A 23052-nucleotide genomic window follows, 5' to 3' on the forward strand; every position below is an offset into this window, starting at 1 on the left:
AAAAATACCTTACCTACAGCACACTTTGAGATGATCCAGAAATGTCTTATGGTATCTGTGTTTCTTCTTATGTTCTTCCTGAAAGGCATTTGCAGAATACACCGGCCTGTTCTCAATGTACCGATTTCCAATGTGTTCAATCATTTTGCTTCCTCTGAAGGCTGTGGTTAGTGGGAGACCTTTGGAACGGTGTGGCAAACGCTCTCCTTGCCTTTAACAGGTTAAAATGCCAGAAACCAAACGGAGCTTGCTTCTTAAATAACTTGGAGATAATGTGATGCAATTTACAGATGAGTGAGCTCTGGACTGAATGTTACCACCTTTTGAGATCAAAAGAAGCAGGATTAAGGGACCTGGATTGTGTTTTGCGACAGTGATATTCCAATGAGCTGGACATGGCTTCTTTGGGTAAGTAAACAAGACCTCTTGTTTACTTATTTTTAAAAGACCACCAAAAATCAATAGAATTGACTCAGTTTACTAATCAGTGAGTGCATTTTATACTTGTAAAGTAAGATCTCCTCAAGAAGAAGAATTTTTTTATTTTTTTCATAGAAGAGTTGCCAAAGCTACGGCTTTGGATTGCTGGGACAGATTAGATTTAAAGTCTACTCATAGCCCCTAACTCCAGTCAAGGCTACTCCATTTTACCATTCAGAATTTTTATAATTCCTTAGAAAATGCTTTTAATGTGTGAAATTCAAGAATATTGCCCATTCAAGTTATTTTTCTATTGTTTCTGAGGGTTAAATAGTTTTACAATTTATAGTTGTAAACTGGCACAAAGTATTACTTGGTTACTTAGTTCACGAGTGATGAGATCTTCTTAGGAAAAGATCGTGGGCAATTTACCAAACCTATCCAGGTCTTAGCTATGTAATTGGGATAATAAAACTCAAGTTTCAGGGAGATTTTTGAATATTGAATGAGAATGTTTTCAAAGCATCTGGTTCCTAGCACACAATAGGCATTTTACTAAATGAAAGTAATTATTCTAACTATTTGCATTTTCTGCACAAGATGTTTAATTTTTTTGTTCTTATCTCAATCGATGATATTTAATTTAAAAGATCAATTTTGCAAAACCTTTTAATGCATATTACCTAGTTAGCCCTCACAATTCTTTGAGGCACTTACAATTATTATTATTGTTCTCTTCTTGCAAATGAAAGAATAATAGCATACTCCTCCCCACAAAAATCTAATTGCTTTTTCTCAGGCCATACAGCTAGTAGTGTCAAAATGTGGCTTCTGTTTCCAGACTTCTTTGCTTTTTCTTCTTCCACATGCAGCTTCTCTACTGTCTAATGTGGACATAATTAAAGAACATTCTGATGAACTCTTCACATTTCCCCCCTCTTATCTTGGTTATCTATTACTACCCACAGTTTTCTTCCCTGACATGATCACAATGATTTATTTAATTATCTCAAATTATTATTATTTTTTAAAAAGATTTTTATTGATTTCAGAGAGGAAGGGAGAGGGAGAAAGGATAGAAACATCAATGGTGAGAGAGAATCACTGATCGGCTGCTTCCTGCACGCCCTCTGCTGGGAATGGAGCCCCCAACCTGAGCATGTACCCTGACTGGGAATGGAACCATGAACTCCTCCTGGTTCATAGAACCACTGAGCCACACTGGCCAGGATAATTATCTCAAATTAGATTGTACCTTGTTACATGGTGCTTTCTCATAGCTCAGGGAGTTCAGCATGTTTGCAGAGCTCAAGTTATAACCAGGAATCAGATGCTAGCCTCAACTTCTGGCCCCATCTGTCCTCTCTTTGACCACCCATTTCTCTCCCCTGCCGGGGTCCAACCCCAGCAGGTCCAGGGGTCCCCAAAGGTGTGAACGGAGTCGGCGAAGAAGGAAGGACACGGAGACAGCGTTCAGTTGATCAGCAGCCTAGCCAGGATCTCTAGCCCGGATCTCCAGCCAAGTTCTGGTCTGGATCTCCAGAGAGGTTCTGCTTAGGATCTCTAGAGAGGTTCTGTCCAGGTTCACCAGTCAGGTTCAGTCACCAGGTTCTAGTCAGGCTCTCCTGCCAATCTCCGCAGTCAGGTTCAGTCCAGGATCCCCTGCCATGCTCTCTCGCCAGGCTCCGCCTCCAGGCTCCGAGGCCAGTCCCGGTCCAGGATCCTCCGGCATGCTCTTGCCAGCAAAGTTCTTCTGTCTCTAGAGAATGTTCTGTGTAGGTTCTGTGCCTAGGCTCTGTCTCTCTTGGTCCTGTCTTCCAAGCCCTGTGTTCTAAGTTCTGTGTCTTTCTGTCTTCTGAATTCTGTGTTCTAAGTTCTGTGTTCTGAGTTGTGTCTCTTTCTGTCTTGTTACATCTGTATTTATACCAGTTGATTCAATCCCATCAATTTCTATTCCAAAGGTTAGGGCGTTTCTTATCTCCATTCCAGGGAGTAAAGATTATGTAGCTTAAGCATGATTGTTCGTAGTTAAAGTGATTAATTACCCGCCTGGCACTTAGTTGAGGGGTTTTATTCCCTCCCTGACTTCAGGGGAAAATCCCTACCTGGGGAAACAACCTTTCTCAGAGGTGACCTTGGTTAAAACACATAGTGCCAAGAAGGTGAGCAAACATATTAAGAAAAGTATGCCATATATGCCAGGTCCCTTGAAACAGCAATCATGGACCGGCTCCCGGCACTCCCCCACCCCATTCTCTAGCCTCTTTTAAAGTCCTCTCTACTGACCTTCTCTGGCCACAATATAGAATGTCTTGCTCACCCTCTGGCTTGACTTCCAGAACTTGAGTCCCTTTGAGCTTTGTTATGACTGTTAAACTCCCTAACCTCTTCTTTCTGACCCTCCTCCCACCCTAAGCTGCTTGTTCTCCCTGCTTCTTATCTCTATCTCCTCTCCCATCTCTTCACCCCCAGTTTGTCAGAAAACCTTGTCCATGAGATAGAGTTGGCTTACTACTGCTGTGCATAGCGCAGATTTTTGCCTTGATTTGCCAATTACCAACAATATGGTTGGGGCATTAAGATCTAATCCATGTTAATGACTCTTGACACCTAAGCTCTCTTGCAAGGTTGTCTGGAGTGTCTTTCAAGAACAGCTTTAATCTTCTGAGGTATCCAACCTAGACAACCTTAAGATGACGAAAACTCAGGTACTGTGCATTTTATTTCTGTTAGATGCTGCCATAAACAGGAAAAAAAAAAAAGCTTTCACTATTTTGTTGCTTTACTCATTTTCACTAAGTTGTTTATGAAAATGAGTTCTCTTCCTGAAGAAAGACTCTGAACGTACTTCTTTTCTTCCTTTTGCTGCTGCATGTTTTCTCTCTTCTAAGTCATGGTCTAATGCTTTAGCCAATGACAGTGATGGCAGAAGCAACTTCATTCCTAATTGGCTTCCTTCCCTGAGTATGACTGAGGCAGGCTCTGCAATGTGCTCCATCATACCTCCAGCTGGCATCCTGCCACAGACTGCAAAATGCCTCCTCCTCACACCAAGAGCTGAATAAAGGTGAGTGCTCAGGACAGGAATCAGGGCAGCTTACAAAATCTTTTCAGAAATGAGAGAGAGAGAGAGAGAGAGAGAGAGAGAGAGCGCTTAATGGCCACATTCCAGTCTTGTGGATTTTCCCCCTGTTGCCAATCTTGTTCCCCAAAGCTGCTGCCTCATATTCCACATGTAATCGACAATCTGAGCTACTGAATCAACCACCCAATGGTGGCCCTGCTGAGAGAACCTACAGGGAGTCACAAATTAATGTCATTCTCCATTTCATCATTTCACGGATTCTTGAGAATGACCTACATTACTTAGGAATTCAAAAATGAATTTCCTTTTTAAATAATATGTTTTTATTGATTTCAGAGAGAGGAAAGGAGAGAGAAAGAGAGATAGAAACTTAATGATGAGTGAGAATCATTGATCTGCTGCCTCCTGCATGCCCCCTCCTGGGGATCAAACCTGCAACCCAGGCATGTGCCCTGACCAGGAATCGAACCGTGACCTCCTGGTTCTAAGTCAACACTCAACCACCGAGCCACACAAGCCAGTCAAAAAAATGAATTTCTTAACTTAAAAAAACCAAACAAACCTGAACAAGTTACCTTTTCTCCAGAAATTCTTGAAAAATTTTTTCTTGGTTCCTAGAATCACAATTCCAGTTTCATATTAATGTATACCTTTTCATGTTCTGTTTTATCTTTGTGCCTCAACTTTCGCTCTGGGTTCCTTACGGTGTTAGTGGCTTTTGGAGGATTGAAACTCATTCTCAGGGACTTTTCCTTCTAATAATTGTAGAATTCTAAGCTTTGTTTGTACAGTGGGGCCTTGATTTACGAGTTTAATTTGTTCCAAGACTGAGCTAGTTAAGGAGCTCATTAACTCAAATTGCTCTATCAATTCAATGCAAAAAATCGGCCGAGAGACAGCTGGTATCTCGAAAAACTCGTTAGTAGAGACACTTGTAAGTCAAGGCCCCACTGTATAGATTTCCACTATTATTTCCTTTCCTATCTGTGTTCTTTTTTTAAAAATTTCTTTATTGGTTAAGGTATTACAAATTTGTCCTCATCCCCCCATTAACCCCCAACCCCCCCCCCCCCCCTCATGCTCTCATCCCCCTGTTGTCCGTGTCCATTGGTTTGGCGTATATGCATGCATACAAGTCCTTTGGTTGATCTCTTCCCCTTACCCCCACCCTCCCCAACTTTCCCTCTGGGGACTGATAGTCTGATCGCTGTTTCTCTGTCTTTGGATCTGTCCCTGTTCATCAGTCTATGTTGCTCCTATCTGTGTTCTTTTTAATTTTTTTGCCTTCATTTTATATAATCTTGGTCCTGGGGCTTAGTCATACACATTTATCTTTTTTTTCTGCACAGAAATTGAATCCTGGGATTAGTTTATGAAGTTCATATTTTTCCAATTTAACTATTCTGGTTGGTGAATAAGCTGATATTCCCAGCAATTAAGATGGTCATGCGCAGTTCCACCCACCTCCAGTTCCACCCGTCTCCACCCTGCAGGCCAACCAGTAGGCGAACACTGCCTGGCTCCTCGCTATCTCCGCTCTGCTGCCCCTCCACTGAGAAGCAGCCTTTGGCCCTTACCTGTCCGCTGCTCACATTGATCTGCCCAGTGTTCTAGTCTTTCAGAGCCCCCGCCCCCTTTCTACTGGACAACAACTTGGAGCCAAGAAGCTCAGGAGCAGTGCTGGCATTTTCCTTTCACTCGTGGTCATTTGAAACCAGGAGGCAAGCAGGTATTTCCCAACCCGTCCCCAGTCACACAAGTAACCTCCGCCACTCTCACTCAGTTACCCCTCTCACTCAGTTACCCTACCCCTCAGTAGGAATGAAAAATTCCCCTGTGCCAGTCAGTGGAAAACCAGAAGTCAGCCAGCCGTATGTCCTAAGTTGGTCCTTGGGGAATGGAAAATACATCAATGTTGTTGTTTTTTTCAGACATCACATTTTATTTTATTTTTTAATCTTTGTTGTTGAAAATATTATACAAGTCCCCCCTTTTACCCCATTGATCTCTTCCAGCCCGCGTCCATCCCACCCCCATCCCCCCCAGGCCCTCCCTCATCACCCTATTGTCTGTGTCCATAGGTTATGCATATATGCATACAAATTCATTGGTTGATCTCTTTCCCCTCCCCCTCCCCTGCCTTCCCTCTGAGTTTGAACAGACTGTTCATGCTTCTGTCTCTGGTTCTAGTTTTGTTCATCTGCTTATTTTGTTCATTAGATTCCACATATGAGTGAGATCGTGGGATACTTATCTTTCTCTGACTGGCTTATTTTGCTTAGCTTAATACTCTCCAGGTCCATGCATGCAGTCTTGCTAGCTAAACTTGGAAGAAAGGTAGGAGAATAAGCAGAATAATTGCTCTAGTGAGCACCTTGAGAGGAACCCCAATCGGCAGCTGATGGGAAACCAGAAATCAAGGGCACATAAATGCCACATTCTGGTTGATGTCCAGCAGGATGGAAGCAGAGGAAGCAAAACTGTAGAGGGCCAGGGGGTGATGAGGAGTAACTGGGCTAGGGGTGAAGTGGGTGAAAAGGATATCAGTGTAGATGTGGATGAAGAGCAGTCAGAAGGGGTCAGAGCTGGGGCACGCAATACTTTCTTAATTAAATCCTGTGATTCCAGTGTGCCTCAGTCACTTCTGAAACACAGCAGGGTAAGTAATTAATTAAGCAATGTTATAGATGTAAACCTGAACTGAGTAGCTATTTTCCTGGGAAGAATAAATTGTCATTTAGAACATAAAAACCCATGCTATTTTTCTCTATCCTTTAGTGGTGATCCTTTGAAAACAGTCATCATCTCACAAGTTCTTCCAAGTGGTTTCTGAAACCATAGTCTTTCCCTGGAGAAAGGGGAGAAGCTGACATGGAAGGTGATTAAAGGTGATGGGACTGAGGTGAGGATCCTGAGGGTGTAGTAGAGGCAGTTCCCCCAGAGAGTCCCAAGGCAGGATAACTAAAGGAAAAGGTTTGGGGGTTTTTAAAACCAAAATCATATGGATAATTCACACAACTCTAATTCAGTGTCCATAGTGGGCAAGAACGTGACATGGGTCTTGCATTGCTTATTCAAGAAGTCTGTCTATGTGACTTAATTTGTAATGGTCTTAACATCTTCTAGAAACTTAGTTTTAGCTTTATCTTAGTTCAGACACTAAATATTATTATTATTATTGTCAATTTTTAAAAATTGATTTCAGAGAGGAAGGGAGAGGGAGAGAGAGATAGAAACATCAATGATGAGAGACAATCATTGATCAGCTGCCCCCTGCACGCTCCCTAGAGGGGACTGAGCCCACAACCTGGTCATGTGCCTTGGACGGGAATCGAGCTGTGACCTCCTAGTTCATAGGTCAATGCTCAACCACTGAGCAACACTGGCCAGGCAACAATTGTTTTTATTGGCAATTATTATTATTGGCCATGCTGCTGAAAAACTAAGCCATACCTAATTTACTTAGGAGGTACAGCAGAAAAGAGTGAGACTATGGCAGCCAAGGAGACCTGGCTTCACAACCTGGCTTTGCCATTGCTTAACTGTGTTGCTGTGGGCAAGCACTTCAAACTTGAGTTTATCTAATGGTAAAAGGAGATGCCATTCCCTTCGCTGTAGGGCTGTTGTCAAGACTGAAAGTAAGTATGTAAGGAGAGACTACTTAGCTTTCATTTCATGGGTAAAGGCCTCAGATTTGAGTTGAATATTGACTTAGTGCAAACCCAATTTACAACTGTACTTATATGACAAAAGTCAATTGGAACCTGTCGGACTATGGTAGTGTTGCAACCTTTTCTGTGACTTCCTGTTTACTCTGAGCTCTTCCAGAATTAGCACTTTTCCATTCTCACCCATTTATTTTACTTTAATTATAAAGTATTTACTTATCTATGGCATACAAAGCCTTTGATATTTTGGCTCTGGCCTATCTTACGAGCTTCTCCACTCCTCCTCCTCCTTTTCAATTAGAGCAGTTCCCTAGCACACCATGCCTTTAACATCTCCATGCCTTTGCACACACTGCTTCCTTCATCTATGTTCTTCTCCTCCAATACTTGGGAAATTCCAGTTCATCCTGAAAAACACTCAGCTGTCCCTGACGATGATTTGTTCCTTCAACAAGCATTTATTGGCCTATTGTTTGTCAGGAACTCTTTCCTAATATCCTATATAATAAAAGGCTAATATGCAAATAGACCGAATGGTAGAATGACTGATCGCTATGACATGCACTGACCACCAGGGGGTAGACGCTCAATGCAGGAGCTGCCCCCTGGTGGTCAGTGCACTCCCAGAAGTCGGGCTCACAGCTGGCAAGCGCAACGGTGGTGGTGGTAGTCTCTCCCACCTCCATGGCAGCGCTAAGCCATCAGTCAGACATCGCCCAAGGGCTCCTGGACTGCAAGAGGGCACAGGCCGGACTGAGGGATGCCCCTTCCCCCGAGTGCACGAATTTTGTGCACCAGGCCTCTAGTAGTTGTATAAGATAAGAAGATGCTATGAAGTCTTTGTGGGATCCTTCAAGAAGAGTTAACTATTTTTTCTTATGCGTATCTTGGACTGTCATACACCACATAACAATGTTTAGGTCAATGATGGAATGCATGTACGTTAAGGGTCCCATCTACATATATAAAAGCCTAAGTGACCATCCGATCATTCGACCAGTAGCTATGATGTGCAATGACCACCAGGGGGGCAGATGCTCAATGCAGGAGCTGCCAAGTTGTGGTGACTTGACAGCTGCAGTTCTCAGGTGATGCACCCAGAACTAGAGAGGAGGGAGCCTGATTCCAAGGTGCATCACCCGAGAACTGAGAACCACCCTCTCGCAATCCAGGACCCCTCGGGGGATGTCAGAGAGCCGGTTTCAGCCCAATCCCCGCCGGCCAGGCCAAGGGACCCCACTGGTGCATAAATCTGTGCACCAAGCCTCTAGTGAAGTTATAATAGACCTGAAAAATTCCTATTGTCTAGTGATGTCATGGCCTTAATGTAGCACAATGCATTTACTCACATGTTTGTGGTGATGCTGGTATAAACAAACCTAATGCTCATTGTATAAAAGTATAGCACATGCAATTATGTACAGTACATAAAACTTGATAATGCTGATGATACTGGTTTATATATTCACTATACTATACTTTCTTTTAAATCCTCACTTGAGGATATGTTTTTATTGATTTTTTACAGAAAGAGAGAGAGAGAGAGAGAGACATTGATGTGAGAGAGAAACATCAATTGGTTGCCTCCTGTACACCCCCCCCCCCCCCGACTGGGAATTGTTCAAACTAGGTATGTGCCCTGACTGAGAATCAAACCTGCAACATTTTGGTTTATGGGGGGACACTCCCACCAACTGAGCCACCTGCTAGGGCACTAAACTATACTTTTTATTATTATTTTATAATGTATTCTTTCTACTTATATTTTAAAAAGTTTGCTTCCCTGGCCAGTGTTCTCAGTGGTTAAAGCATCGGCCCATTAAGGGTCCAGGGTTTGATTCTCTGTCAAGGGCAATTACCTGGGTTGCATGTTCTATTCCTGGCCCCAGTCGGGGCATGTGCAATAGGCAGAGAAGGTAGGCATTGTTATCTCAACTTACAGATGAAGAAATTGAGATCAGAAATGACAAATACCTTGCCCAAGTTGCACAGTTAGTAAGGGACAGAACTGGGACAATGAGCTAGTTCTTGTGACTGATTCTCTCAAATATACACTCTTTTCTGCCATGTCAATGTGTGTGTGTGTGTGTGTGTGTGTGTGTGTGTGTTAGCCCTAATCTGATCCCAAGAGCGACAAGGCAAGAGCACAGAACTCCAGTGAGGCACCTCAGTGCCCTTGCCCTTGAGCATAAGAGCCCGCCCCCCATGCCCGTACTAGTCACATCCCATGAACAAAATGTGAGCCTGGGTAGCCGGGATCTCAGGCTTCTTGAAGTACATGAGCTCAATCTCCCCTTCGGTCCCTAACAAAGTGAAACAGTTCTGGAGGAGGCTCTTCTTTTTTCTTTAGAGAACCAAAGACTTCCACTATGGAGAGAAGCTGGACTAAGTTATTACTTAGTTATTGTAGTAATTTAAAAATACACATTCTCATTTTTTAATTGTTTTGTTTCCTACTCGACTAGGAGTTAGTTAGTAGATATTGATACATCTATTCATTTATTTATATACTTATTTATCCAGATGGAGCAGGCAAGGCGTTTATTAATCCACTGTAACCTACTTGTTTCTGAAATCAAATAGTTGCTTCTTAATTTCTTAGTAGAAATGATCTTTATGTGGCCAACGTTCACTACACTGTTTCTCTGAATGACAAATTTACTTTGGGGGAAAAATAATGATACATTCCAACGATTTAATAAGTTTTTTTCCCCTCACTTTCACATTTAAAGTATGTTGTGTGATCTTTTCCTGACATTTGAAAGAATGAAATTTCATCTTATTAGGACTGGTAATCTGTGGGATAAATACCTCTGCACGATATACAGTTGACCCTTGAACAACATGAGGGTTAAGAGCCTCAAATCTGTGTATAACTTTGGTTCCCCCCAAACTTAACTACTAATACACTACTGTTCACCAGGAGCCTTACCAGTAACATAAAGTCAATTAACACATATTTTGTGTATGTATTATAAACTATATTCTTATAATAAAGTAAGCTAGAGAAAGGAAAATATTATTATGAGAATAATAAGAAAAAGAAAATGTATTTACAGTATTTATTGAAAAAATTCACATAGAAAGTGGACCTACACAATTCAAACCTGTATTGTTCAAGGGTCAACTGTAATATTACTCGTGGCATATGGCACTCGGCTACTTTCCAATGACATTTTTTCGCTATTTCTCTTCTTTTTCACTGTCTATCCTACTTGCTTCTATTCCCTTTTCTCCTCCTACCCTTTTCCTTCTTGGACTTTCTGGGGTGTCTGGCAGATAAATCCCTCACTTCTGGACCAAAAGGCTCTTCTCAAAACCTTCTAACAGATTATTCTATTTACTGGAAGAACCTTTCCTAAAAGTTTGGTCTATTTGCCAAGCCTCGGGACAAATGATCTACTATAGAGTCAGACTTGGGTGCAGAATTAAAGAAATTACATGAACGCTTAAGGCAAAAACCTCTGCTATCTTTAAAAAAAAGCTATTAAAGCCTTAACACATGCACTCATTTCCTTGGTCAAATCAAATTCTACTCAAATACTTACTTCACTTTGCTAAGTGAAGTAATTACATACGTACATTTTTAGCCTATTGTTCTAAATAGGTTTTGATCAGAAAATATACCATTTTCAAGAAACAGACCACCAGTTTGAGTAAAACGGTCATAAATTTGGTTCCTACCTGACACACAGTCAGTGGAGCACTCCCGCAACAGTGGACGACTTCTGAGATAAAGTGACCCCACTCTACGGGTGAGTGTCCATTCACTTAGATCTATAGCCTCTGAGTGCACCCATAGGTACAAGGATGTCTATATGTAGAATATGTCAGTCAGTGGGGAATTACCTTTCTGTCAGCTTTAATAACTAACTTTCATTAACTTTTACAACAATGGAAAGAGTGTGGTCTTGACCTTTGAGACTATGATCGGCAGCAGGGATGATAACAGCTTCCTCAAGTTCCTTGTGAGCTTTATACCACTCATCGCACGTGTGTGTTTCATTGGTTTGCAGAGATTTGTACAGCAGATGTGCATGTGGAAGTAAAAAGAAAAAAAAATCGCAGCAAAGCTTATCTTTCTGACATTTTCCCTACCAGTGGAGGAGGGATTTCAGAGATGTTGCTTCTTGGCGGGATGACTCCACGGATCTCTCTCGAGCTGCACGCGAATGCTGTGCAGGCTAACTCCTGGTATGATAAAGGCCCTTGCTAGGAAGCTCTCCCAACTCCAGGCAGCAAGCCTCTGTTTGGACTCTAATTCCTGCCCCTCAGCCTACCACTATTCCCTCTAAGAGCAGTAAACCTTTTGCTACTGGAGCCAATGAATACTGCATCCTCATCTCTTATTACCCTCTTAGCATTTAACCTGCTGAGAACTCTTCTTGGAAATATTTTTTAAATGTTTAAAAATTTTTTTTTACCACACTTCTCTTTATTTTTCACCTCGTGCTTCTCCACCAATTCTTCCTCTATCCAAACCTGGACTTGGTTCTCTCCTCTCTTTCTACCCTCAGGCTGTAGGTAGGAGTCCATTGGTTCCCGGTGACCTTCAAGTCTCTAACTCTAGCTCTCCAGACTAGACTCACATAGTGAATGGCCTAGATGCTCCAGAGGCATCTCAATCTTGACGCATCCAAATCTTTTGCCCCAAATGTGTGTCAGTTCTAGTTGTTGTCATCCTGGTACAAAATGCCGGCCTCTTGGCATGTCAGAGACCTGGGAATCATCCTTGCACTTCCACTTACGAACACTGCCCACCCCAGCCAATCCATCATCACCAAGTCCTGTTGAATCTACCTCCAAAACATACTACAAAGCCACTGTTTTTCATCTCCAATCTTGCCTCCCTAGCCTAAGCCACTACCATCTCTCACAATAGCCTCTTGCCGAATTTCCTGCTTCCTCTTTTAACCCTTCCAGTCTCTTCACCATCTCATAGTCTGAATGATCTTTTCATGCTAGTCCTCTTCAGGGAGCCAGTGTTCACCCTTACAATACCAGGCCTCCAACGTCTTGCATGAGATCCCCCTGCCCACCTCTCCTACCTCAGCTGGCCCCTTCCTCCCCATTGTTTTCTCCGCTCCAGCCCCTGCGCTGCTTTGGAGCCCTCTGACTTCGCCAGCTCCGTTCAGGCAGTGTGTCCTCTGCTGAAAGGCTCTCCTCCTTCCCTCTCTTTCTGGCTCTTCCTTAGTTTCAGTCTCACTTCCTCCGATCCCCAAATCTAAATGAGCTCTTCTTGTGGTATTCCCTCATAACACCCTCTACTTTTCTAACATAGCATCATAATTTCAAAATAAGCTATTATTTTTTTAACTACCTGTTTAATGGTTGGCTCCCTTGCTAGAATGAAAGCTCCGGATAAGCAGGGACCTTGCTTGTCTTATCCAATCCTGTATACCCAGTACCAAGAATGATTCTAGTACAGAACTGGTCGAATGACAGTTACATGAATGAATTACATTCGATAGAACACAATTCCAAAAGAATTTAGACAAGAAACTAGTTTGTTCTAAAATAATCTAACTTGTATGATTAAATCTAGCTCCAGCTTAAACCAAGTGTGTAATTGAATTAGCTAGCTGTGGCATCATTTAAAGCATAGGATATTGCTTTTTAATTATTTTAACAAAATGTACAACATTTATTCAGAACTACTGTGCATTGGTCAAATTGTATTTTTAGGCTTGGTTGCTGAAAGAACTGGAAAATAATGCATATAAGATAGAATATCAGAAGCACTCATCAGATTACAAGTGATTTATTTTAGGACACATAAGAAAGTTTTGCAAAGTTAGTAGACTACAAGAGGAACAAAGACAAATCAAAAGCGTTCCTATATACTAACAATAACCAAATGGAAAATGTAATAGAAAGAAAGATAGCATTGGGAATAGCAACAAAACCTCCAAAGATAAGTAGGAATAAATCTTTTCCGAAGACATACTAGAACTTTATGGAGAAAACTGCAAAACATCATTAAGGATGAAAAGGAAAACATACAGCCGTACTAGTACATCTTCATAGATGTGAGGGCTCAATATCATAAAGACATTCCCTCAAATTAATCTAATATATTAAATGCTATTGCAATAAAAACCTAATAATGGGGAGAATTATTCTGTCAGGTAAACAGACTTATTACAAAGCTTTAGTAATTATGACAGTGCTCTATTTCTGCTACATTACAGTAGAGAAAGGATGAACTAACAATTCAGTAAATGGTGCTGAGACAACTGGCTAGCCACATGGAACAAATAAAATTTAGATCCCAACTTCACACCATACACACAATTTTTTTTTCAAGTTGCCTAGAGACCTAAATGTAAAAAGCAAAGATTTACAACTTTTAGAAGAAAAAAGAATTCCATTATAGCCTTGGAATATCAGTATTTCTTATACAAATCACAAAAATGTGCATATCATAAAGGGAAGTTTAAATGATCTTGTCCAGACTGGGCAAGATTTTTGCTCCAAGTAAGAGCCTCTGGATAAAATTTCCATGAGTCAAATTTAATTTAAATGTAACAGAAGTGCCTATCTGGGTGCAAAGAATCTGTGGTTAGAAATCAGGGACTCTGTTAAAGCTCTGCAAAAGTGTGTGTGTGTGTGTGTGTGTGTGTGTGTGTGTGTGTGTGTGTGTGTGTGTGTGATGTGCAAGTGTGAAATTTTCAGGAAATATGGTCCATAGTTTCCATCAGATTTTCAAAAATCAAGAAATAGGAAAAAATACAGAGTAAACAGTTAATATTTTGGCTACCCTGATTTGTCAGTGATGTCAATTTGTGTATAACCATTACAGGACTCATTTAAAGAATTAACTTGATTTTTCTTCTTTTGAGTTGACCTTTAAAGTGTTTGGTCGAAAAGATCAAAACCAATTTCCTGGCATAGTGCAGGTGCATCCCCAGACTTCATTGACAAAATGGGCAGAAATTACACCAGGAGGCAAATTTCTTGCCATGGAGAGAAAAACAAAACTTCACCTCCCCTAGATTTACTGTTATGTCTACACTTAAAATCACAGTGAGTTTTCTACTGGAGCCCAGGCTCCCTTTTCAAAGGCTCAACTTGTCCACACAGAGTATCTTTTTCTGTTTCCTTAAGGAGTTAGGAAATGAGGCAGTTACCCTTTTGTACTTCATAAAGGCTGACCCCAAAAGGATTCCAATCCATCTAAGATAATTCCCAATTTAATATGAGTTTCAATTAACCCCTCTTAGTGTCAAGATGAGACCAGACACCAGATGGAAACTCAAATTTCAGAATGGAGAGAAAAGAGTAAAACCAACCAGTAATCACCAATCAAAAGCAAATTAAACTTTCTGATGTCTTTTATTTTGATCAAACTTGAGATGACTTAGAAAAGAGTAGAGAAGGAAAAAGAAGAAACAATCCTAGAGAATATAATCTAAGAGAAACTCTTGGACTAGAGGGATCTAGTGGAGTCAAAGTCATCCTCAGATGTATCTGGGGGTGAGGGGTAGTTGAGGAAGGGAGTGGATGGTAATGCTGAAACATTTACAGGAAGTACACTTTGTACAAACTTGAAAACAGTCACCTGGGGCTCATGACTCTTGTTCCAAGCATAAATTACATTTCTTTTATTGCTTATTGTTGTTGTGTGTGTTTTTTTGTTTTATTGTATGTAGTTGTATGATAAAACTTCTTATAGCCCTGGCCAGTTTTCTCAGTGGTTAGAGGGTCACCCAAGGACAGAAGGGTTGTGAGTTGGATTCCCAGTCAAGGACACGTACCTTGGTTGCAGGCTGGATCCCCAGCCCCAACTGAGGCAAGTGCATGAGGCAACCAATTGATATGTCTCTCTCACATTGATGTTTCTCTCGCTCTCTCTCCCCCTCTTCCTTTCCCTCTGCTCTCTCTAAAATAAAAAGCTCAATGGAAAAATAATCATCTGGCGAGGATATAAAAAACAAAAAACAAAAAACCTTCCTATAGCAATAATGAAGAATTGCATTTTATATTTAAATTTAACATTATCATCTTTGGTCCTCATCATTCCTGGCCTCCCTCCTATTGCTAGCCTTCATTTTAGAGTTAGGACTCCCAGGAAAATCATGGGTGTGGCTGTACATTGGGATGGGATGGCCAAACCGGTCATTTGAAACTACCTTTCACTTTATTGCCAACATTACTTAACATTTTGGAACTGAGTCAAATCCATTTTGAGGGAGTTTAAAGAGCTGGCTGGGTTTTGCACCAGCCTTATCATGGTAGAATTTTCTAGTAAACAGTAAAGGTTTCCAACATAGATATTGTCCACAAGAGTTCTAACATCTGGATAATAATAAGACTGAATTAATCCATTTTTATGTCTCTGCCAAACCGAAGGGTCTCTGTTGGCTATTTTTATAGTTCTTAATGCAACATGTTACACTTTTTGCTTCCTTCCTGAAACTCTCATTCTTTTCTGCCTATAATTTTAATTGACTATTTTTGATTCTTGGTCTTTTATCAGTCTCCATATAGCAGGTTCTTCTTGCCATCACTTCTGTCCCAAGGACTCAGTTTTGTTCTTCTGCTTTTCTACTTCTACATTCACTCTTTGAAAGACCTTGCTTCTCTTTATGGTCATGATTCCAAAATCAGCATCCCTACTCCTCCCCTTCATTCAAATGCAGACCGTATACTTTTAACCACTCACAAGAATGCTCCCTTTAAGCTACCCTGGGGCTCCTCAAACTCAGAATGTCTAAAATTTCATACATCAACTTAAAATTGTAAGACAGTAACATTATCCATCTGTCAGTCTTGCAAGATGAAACAGTTTGAAAATATTTGTTCTAATGAGAGGGTCCCTTGTGTTCTGTGAATACAGGTGTTTAGTAGTATACATTATTTATTTGGCAATGTTTATCAACACTTAAAAGACATCTATTAAAATTTAACATCCTTTACTATTTGGCCTAATCTTCTACTTCTCTAAGAATTTATCTTAGAGATACATGTTCACAAATATGTAAAAAGACACATACAAGAATTTGCATTGCAGCAATGTTTCTAAAAAACATTTTCCCTTTTAAAATTACAGTTGACATACAATATTATATTAGTTTTAGGTGTACAACCCTGTGATTAGACATTTATATAACTTACGAAGTGATCGCCTTGATAAATCTAGTACCTCTCTGACACCATGCATAGTTACTAGAATACTAGAGGCCTAATGCACAAAATTTCTGCAAGAGTGGGCCTTCCTTCCCCCGGGTGCTGGCACCAGCTTCCCTCTGGCACCCGGACCCAGGCTTCCCTCACAGCCTCGGCTTTGTCTGGAAGGTCGTCCAGAAGGACGTCTGGTCTAATTAGCATATTATGCTTTTACTATTATAGACTAGAGGCCCGATGCACAAAATTCATGCAAGGGGCTTCGTCCAGAAGGTTGTCTGGACAGTCGTTCTGCTGTTTGGTCTAATTAGCATATTAGCTCTTTATTATATAGGATTATTGACTATATTCCTTATGCTGTACTTTACATTCCCATGACTATTCTGTAACTACCAATATGTCCCTCCTTCCTTGTAGTCCCTTCACCTTTTTCACCCATTCCTTAATCCCTCTCCCATCTGGCAACCATAAAAATATTCTCTGTATCTATCGTCTATTTCTGTTCTGCTTGTTTGCTTATTTTGCTTTTTAGATGCCACATGCCGTATATGGGAAATCGTCTGGCATTTGTCTTTCTCTGTCTGACTTATTTCCCTTAGCGTAATATGCCCTAGGTCCATCCATGTTGTTGCGGATGGCAAGATTTCATTATTTTTTATGGTGGAATCATATTCCATTGTATAAATGCATCACGTCCTCTTTACCCATTCACATATGTATGAGCACTTAGGTTGCTCCCACATCTTGGCTATTGTAAATAATGCTGCAGTAAACATAGGGATGTATATGTCTTTTTGATTTGGTGGCTTGGGTTTCTTCAGATAAATACCCAGAAGCAGAGTTCGTTTTAAAGCCTATTTTGTTTGCCACCTGAGCTTTTCGCTTTGTTTCCATTTTCATGAAATATATTTTTCATTCCTTTACTTTCCACCTGTGTATGTGTCTTTTGATCTAAAGTGCATCTCCTATAGACGGCATATAGAAAGGTCTTGTTTTGTTATCCATTCAGTTATTGTATGTCTTTTGATTGGAACATTAAGTCCATTTGTATTTAAAGTAATCATTCATAGACATGTATTTCTTGACATTTTGTTTTTCATTCTTTTGCTATGTTTTTTTCTCCTTAAAGAAGACCCTTTAACATTTTTTGTAATGCTTGCTTGGTGGTGATAAACTCTTTTAGCTTTTGTTGTTGTTGCTGTTGTCAGGGAAGCTCTTTATCCGTGCTTTGATTCTAAATGATAGCCTTACCGGGTAGTAGTCTTGGTTGTAGGTCCTTGCTTTTCTTCAGTTTTAATATTCCGTGTCAATTCCCTCTGGCCTGCAAAGTGTCTGCTGAGAAATCTGCTGACAGTCTTATGGGTAACTAACTGCTTTTCTCTTGCTACTTTCATGATTCTCTTTTTATCTGTAATCTTTTGCATTTTAATTATGATGTATCTTGGCGTGGGCCTCTTTCGGGCCTTTTTCGGTTCATCTTGCTTGGGACCCTGTGCTTCCTGGACTTGTATGTCTATTTCCTTCCCCAGGTTAGGTAAAATTTCCAGCATTATTTTTTCAAATAGGTTTTCAATTCCTTGTTCACTCTCTTGTCTTTCCAGCACCCCCATGATGCAAATGTTGGTACACTTGAAGTTGTCCCAGAGGCTCCTTACACTATCCTAAAATTTTTGGATATTTTTTTTTTCTGTTCTGATTGGGTGTTTTTTGCTTCCTTATATTTATAATTATGGATTTGATTCTCTGCTTCATCTACTCTACTGTGATTCCGTGTAACTTATTCTTCATTTTGGTTAGTGTATCTTTCATTACTGACTGATTCTTTTTATGGTTTCTGTGTCCTTTCTTACGCTGTTGAAGTTCTCACTAAGTGCCTTGAGCATCCTTATAAACATTGTTTTGGGCTCTGTATCTGGTAGTTTGCTTGCCTTAATTTCATTTTGTTTTTTTCTGGAGATTTCTCCTATTCTTTTACTTGGGAACTATTCTTTTTTTGTCTCCTTATTTTAGCTGCTTCCCTGTGTTTGTTTCTATGTATTAGTTAGAGCTGTGATGTCTCCCAGATTTGGTAGAGTGCCCTTAAGTAGTAAGTGTCCTGTAGGGCCCAGTGGCACAGCCTCCTGAGTCACCCAAATTGGGCACTCCAGGTGCAACCCCTGTGTGGGTTGTGTGCACCCTCCTGTTGTAGTTGATCCTTGATTGTTGTAGGCATGTCACTGAGAGGGACTGGTCTCCAGGCCCATCAGCTGCAAATATTGTCTGCAACGATAGCACAAGAGCTGCTATGCAGAGGCTGACCCCACAGAGCAGGATTTGCTTCAGTGAAACTTTGGTGCCCACTGAGTTGGTCCCTTGAATACGTCACTCATGGAGGTAATTGGGCTGTAACTTTTGGCACAAAAGTTACATATGCTTATTGGTGATGTCTGAAGCTGTCCACCCAGTACACTAGCTTTCAGGCCTCCCAGGAAGTGCAAAGTCATCCACCACCTGTGCCCTGCCTGGGGCCACTCGGCATGAGCTACAGTGTGATCTGCAGGTGGCTGCTACTAGTGCTGGGCTTGGAGGTGCCCAGGCGAGGCCGAGCTGTGAACTAAGGCTGGCTGCCATTAGTGCCAGGCCTAGGCCACTTAGCAAGAGGTATCGGATACACAAAGGCCAAATGCTGCTTGTTTGAGAGATTTTTATGAAAATCCACAGCATGAGCCAAGAAAGGTCATTTGTAAGGAAAAGCTATGAAAACAGCTGTAAGTTGGGTGGGCCAGGGTTTCAGGGAATTACCAGAGCAAGGCAAACAGTGTTAGACAGGTTGATGGAGACTCAGATATGGTGCCCACCTGCCAGCTCTGCGGGTGAGGATTCAAAAAAGGAACAGTGAGTGGCCTCCGCCAGCACTTCTCTCTGAGAGAAAGCTTCCCCTCCAGCCCTGTCCTGATGTCAGACAATTAAGTTCCGCCCCCTTTGTCCCTGGTGCCTTTCAAGCTGCTGCCCCAGCGCTGTAGCTCAGAGGGAGGGAGTCCGACTAAGTCTACGTGTGGGCCTTTGGAGAGGAACACCTGAAACTCTAGCAGCACTCTGTCTCACTCAGCCACTATCTTGGCTGGTCTTTAAAGGCAGAAGTTCTGGAGACTTCTCTGCTTGGCACTGGAACCCTGGACTAGGGGTTTTGATGTGCAGCCAGGACCCATTGCTCCTCAGGGGCACCTTTGTATTGGAGATATACCTCCCGGTTTTTAATTGCCACACATGAGTGTGGAACCAGCTTGTTCTGAGTCTCGGCCACTCCTATCAGTCTCGATATGGTTTCTTCTATTTATCCTTCATTATAGGACTTCTCTTCAGCTAGTTGTCAGGCAGTTCTGAATGGTGGTTATTCTGTAATTTTATTGTAATTTTGATGTGATAGAGGGAGGTTCTGAGTACCATGTTTACCTATTTAGCCATCTTGACCGAACCCCTGTAAACAATAGCAGCAACAATATCCAGGCTACCTTATTCACATTCCATCTTTACTTCTTTTGGCACAAAAGTTACATATGTTTATTGTGAAAAAAAAAGTATTATATTTTATGGAAATATACAGAATAATGAAGTCCCCTTTTATTACTCCAATGTTACTTGTCAACAAACAAGGCTAATCAATAAGTAATTAAGATAAAAATTTTTGGTTTTGTCAATAGATTTGGTTAAGAAGAAAAATGATAATAACTTTTTTACCATTTTGTATCTGTTTAAAAACACTGGCCTTTGAAGATTTTTAAAGGTTTTGGTGGGAACAAGGCAACAATTCCACTTTTCTTCTGTATGTGCTCTTAGGATGGGCAGACGCTGCTATTCCAATTGCCAAAAACAGAGAAACTAGAAGCAAATAGTAGTTTAAATGAGCACAGCAGATACGCCTTGCATAAAAGGTTCCCAGAACCAACGAAAGCTTGGGTAAAAGGAGATACCATCTGGTTCAACTAGGCACTTAAGACCTCAGATTCTCATTTCTTTCCTCATGACCAGCCCTCAGGCCCTCCCCATTCTGGTGTGTGAAGCTGAATGGTGAACTTATCTTATCTCACTTGACAGAGATCATTTCCCAAGAACCACTCTGTCTCCTGAACCACTCTGTCTCCTGAGCCCCGGGCACAATCATTTCTTGGAGTGCTCAACTGTTCCCTCAGTGCCTCACTGCTCATCTTGCCAAAATTCTCCATAGGCCCTCTTAAATAAATGCAATTCTTATATTTTGACCATTAGACTGCATTGGCAATTGATTTATGTACACATTAGAAAGTGTATTATTGTATAGTATGTAGGCATATAATTTAGAATTGTTTATGCGATGCTGTGGTCAGTTCTAGAAAGAAAAAGTATAACCCTGTTATTGCAGCATTGTTCCTATGAGAAAATCAGATTTGATTCACAATCTTTTGATTTATTATACCTTTTTGAGTAAGTCAATGTATTATAAGTTTAAGAACTCCTTGTACTAGTATTACTATTTGTAATCATTGGATCTTTGTTGAATTCATTATGAAGAGACTAGGTTAGTACTGCCAACTTTAATACCATATAATCAAAATGTGAGGAACAGAGTGGGGAGAACACGTAAGTCATGGGCAGTTGGGTATGAAAGGGAAAGAAAAATGACTTCCTTTCTTGAAAAAGGAGGAGTTTTCTTGACAGACTTCACTAAAATGAATTAATAATTGACTTTTAGGTATTTGCAGTTAGTGTTCCATTGCTCTATTAGAAAAAAACAAACAAAAGGAAACAGGATTGTCATTGACTATTCTCTAAACTTCCAGTAACATTAAAAGATATTTTACTAGAACACCTATCTGACCCAAGCTAACTCAGCAAGAAAAGGCAGTCAAGATTAAGTGACAGGCTATTGTGAATTCTACATACCTTAAAAACCTAATTGCTAACTCAAAAACTCATTATTTTAAATTTAATTAAATTGCTTACCAACCCTACATGTTATCTTCTACTTCTTTGCACATTTATAGAGCTCTGAAAAAGCTCTATAAATCTCCAAAGAGTGTTCCATCCATTGGCTTATTTTTTCTTTCTCCCCTGTGGAACTTTTTTTTCCCCCCAACACACAGCTTATATTACATCTTTAAAATATCACAAATAATCTGAGGAATCATCTGGCCTCTTGCTGTTTCTGTAGCTGGACAACTTAGATCTTATTTATCAGCCTGCTGACTGTTTCTTTTTTAGAAACACAGATACCTTCCCCAAATTTTCTGGTATCCTCGTTTTTAACTGCCATGGCTTGCTGAATCAAAACAGCTGAATCCAAGTTCAATGTCATTTCCTTCAAGCATTAACTCATCTTTGTGGGCTTGATATACTGAACAGGCAATGCCTGGCCTCATCCAAACCCTGCAGGTGTATTTTTCACCCAAGACATTTCTGATTTCAACAAGAGAACAATTCTCCTGATAGGGAATGAGCATACACAGGCCTCATTCTGTAAGGAAGTCCAGTGTAACACCCTCGATCATGTTCTGTACATGACTACAGAGGATGCGAATGGTAGCCAGTTCCTTGCTATTTTCCCACGATTTGTCAATCCGGAGCATCTTCTTTTTCTTTCCAAGGAAACTGAGTTCTATGTTGATGTGATTGAAGTCCCTCCTCTGGGTGCCTATGGGATACTTCACAATAACTGTGCTTCCCTCCAGAGTGAGATTGACATTTTCTGGAATGTCAACAGTCTGATTGCTGAAGATGGTCTTCATCCTCATTGTAGATGTGGGGGGTGGGAATGGAGGGCGCGGGGGGGGGGTAAGGGGGGAGTCCTGTGGGTCATTTTTAATATTTGCTCTAAGTTTCAGCAGCCTCTTGTCTTCTTGCCATCCATAAGGTTCTCAACCCTGGTGTGTGTGTGTGTGTGTGTGTGTAGGGGTAAAAGGGAAACTGCCTGTTTCTCTCCGCAAATATCTGTTTCTAGCAAGAGGCAGCGAGGGCAAGAGGAGAGTAGGCCTGATTCTGCAGGCGAGGTGGGCGGCTCTCACATCCCCAGTGTCACACATTGGCTAGTCTTTTCGTTCACCAACCAAAGCAATGTTGTGGTAAATAGGGATTTGACTATACAGTTCCTCTTCCAAAGCATGCTATTAAGATCTTAGTAGACCAGGCTCAGCAATGTAGCCTGAGACCCCCTTGAACACCTGCTTGCCAGTGTTCATTTTTGTCCTTATCCCTTTTTTCCTGTTAATTTGAAAAAATCATTTCCTCACATTCAAGTTCTTAGATTTTTTTTTCTGTGAAAATTTGACATCCAAGAGTGTGAATTGGACATTTCCCTATCTATGTGAAGTTTTAAGATACTGATTGTAAGATCCCTGGTTCATATAACAGAAATTAGCATCTCACATTTTTATGTGATCTTCTAAGAAATTTGCTGGGATTTTTCTCTTGTCTATACATTCAACATTGGTTGCTAAAATGTGTGTCCACCTCAACTTTTTCCCAAACCTTACGATAATTCAATGTTTTATTTCATAGCTTTGGGAATAAAAGATTGTTTTGAAATTCAATATAAATTATGTAAACAATTACCCTTGTTTCTTTTCTTTTTTTCTTCTTTTTAGTAAAACCCAAGGGATTAGTAATAGATTATTTTTCTTGATTATTTCCCTTAGAGGACCATGAAATGATCTTTCTTTCATTTTTTTCCTGCTGAGGAGACTTCAGATGTGGTGGCAAGTTATTTGGGATCATGTGGATACAGGCAACCACTCTAGGAAA

General features: G+C 40.8%; 1 protein-coding gene and 1 pseudogene across 2 annotated transcripts in view; both read right to left on the bottom strand.

Moving 5' to 3' along the window:
• Window positions 1-11004, bottom strand: part of SLC26A3 (solute carrier family 26 member 3) — a 40388-nt gene extending 29384 nt beyond the window's left edge. The window contains exons 1-3 of one of the 2 annotated variants that reach the window (XM_059712815.1): window positions 10858-10959; window positions 5315-5394; window positions 14-320 (exon numbers count right to left, since the gene is read on the bottom strand). In XM_059712815.1, coding sequence (XP_059568798.1) covers window positions 14-144 — 131 coding nt within the window. In that variant the 5' untranslated portion in view covers window positions 145-320; window positions 5315-5394; window positions 10858-10959. Of the gene's footprint in view, window positions 1-13; window positions 321-5314; window positions 5395-10857 lie in introns of both variants that reach the window. The other variant, XM_059712814.1, reaches the window with a different exon arrangement.
• Window positions 11005-15679: 4675 nt separating this feature from the next.
• LOC132242549 (large ribosomal subunit protein uL6-like) lies at window positions 15680-22040 on the bottom strand (annotated as a pseudogene).
• Between the last annotated feature and the right edge of the window lie 1012 nt (window positions 22041-23052).

The sequence above is a fragment of the Myotis daubentonii genome, chromosome 10, assembly GCF_963259705.1.
Source record: "Myotis daubentonii chromosome 10, mMyoDau2.1, whole genome shotgun sequence".
In the NCBI taxonomy this organism is placed as follows: domain Eukaryota; kingdom Metazoa; phylum Chordata; class Mammalia; order Chiroptera; family Vespertilionidae; genus Myotis; species Myotis daubentonii.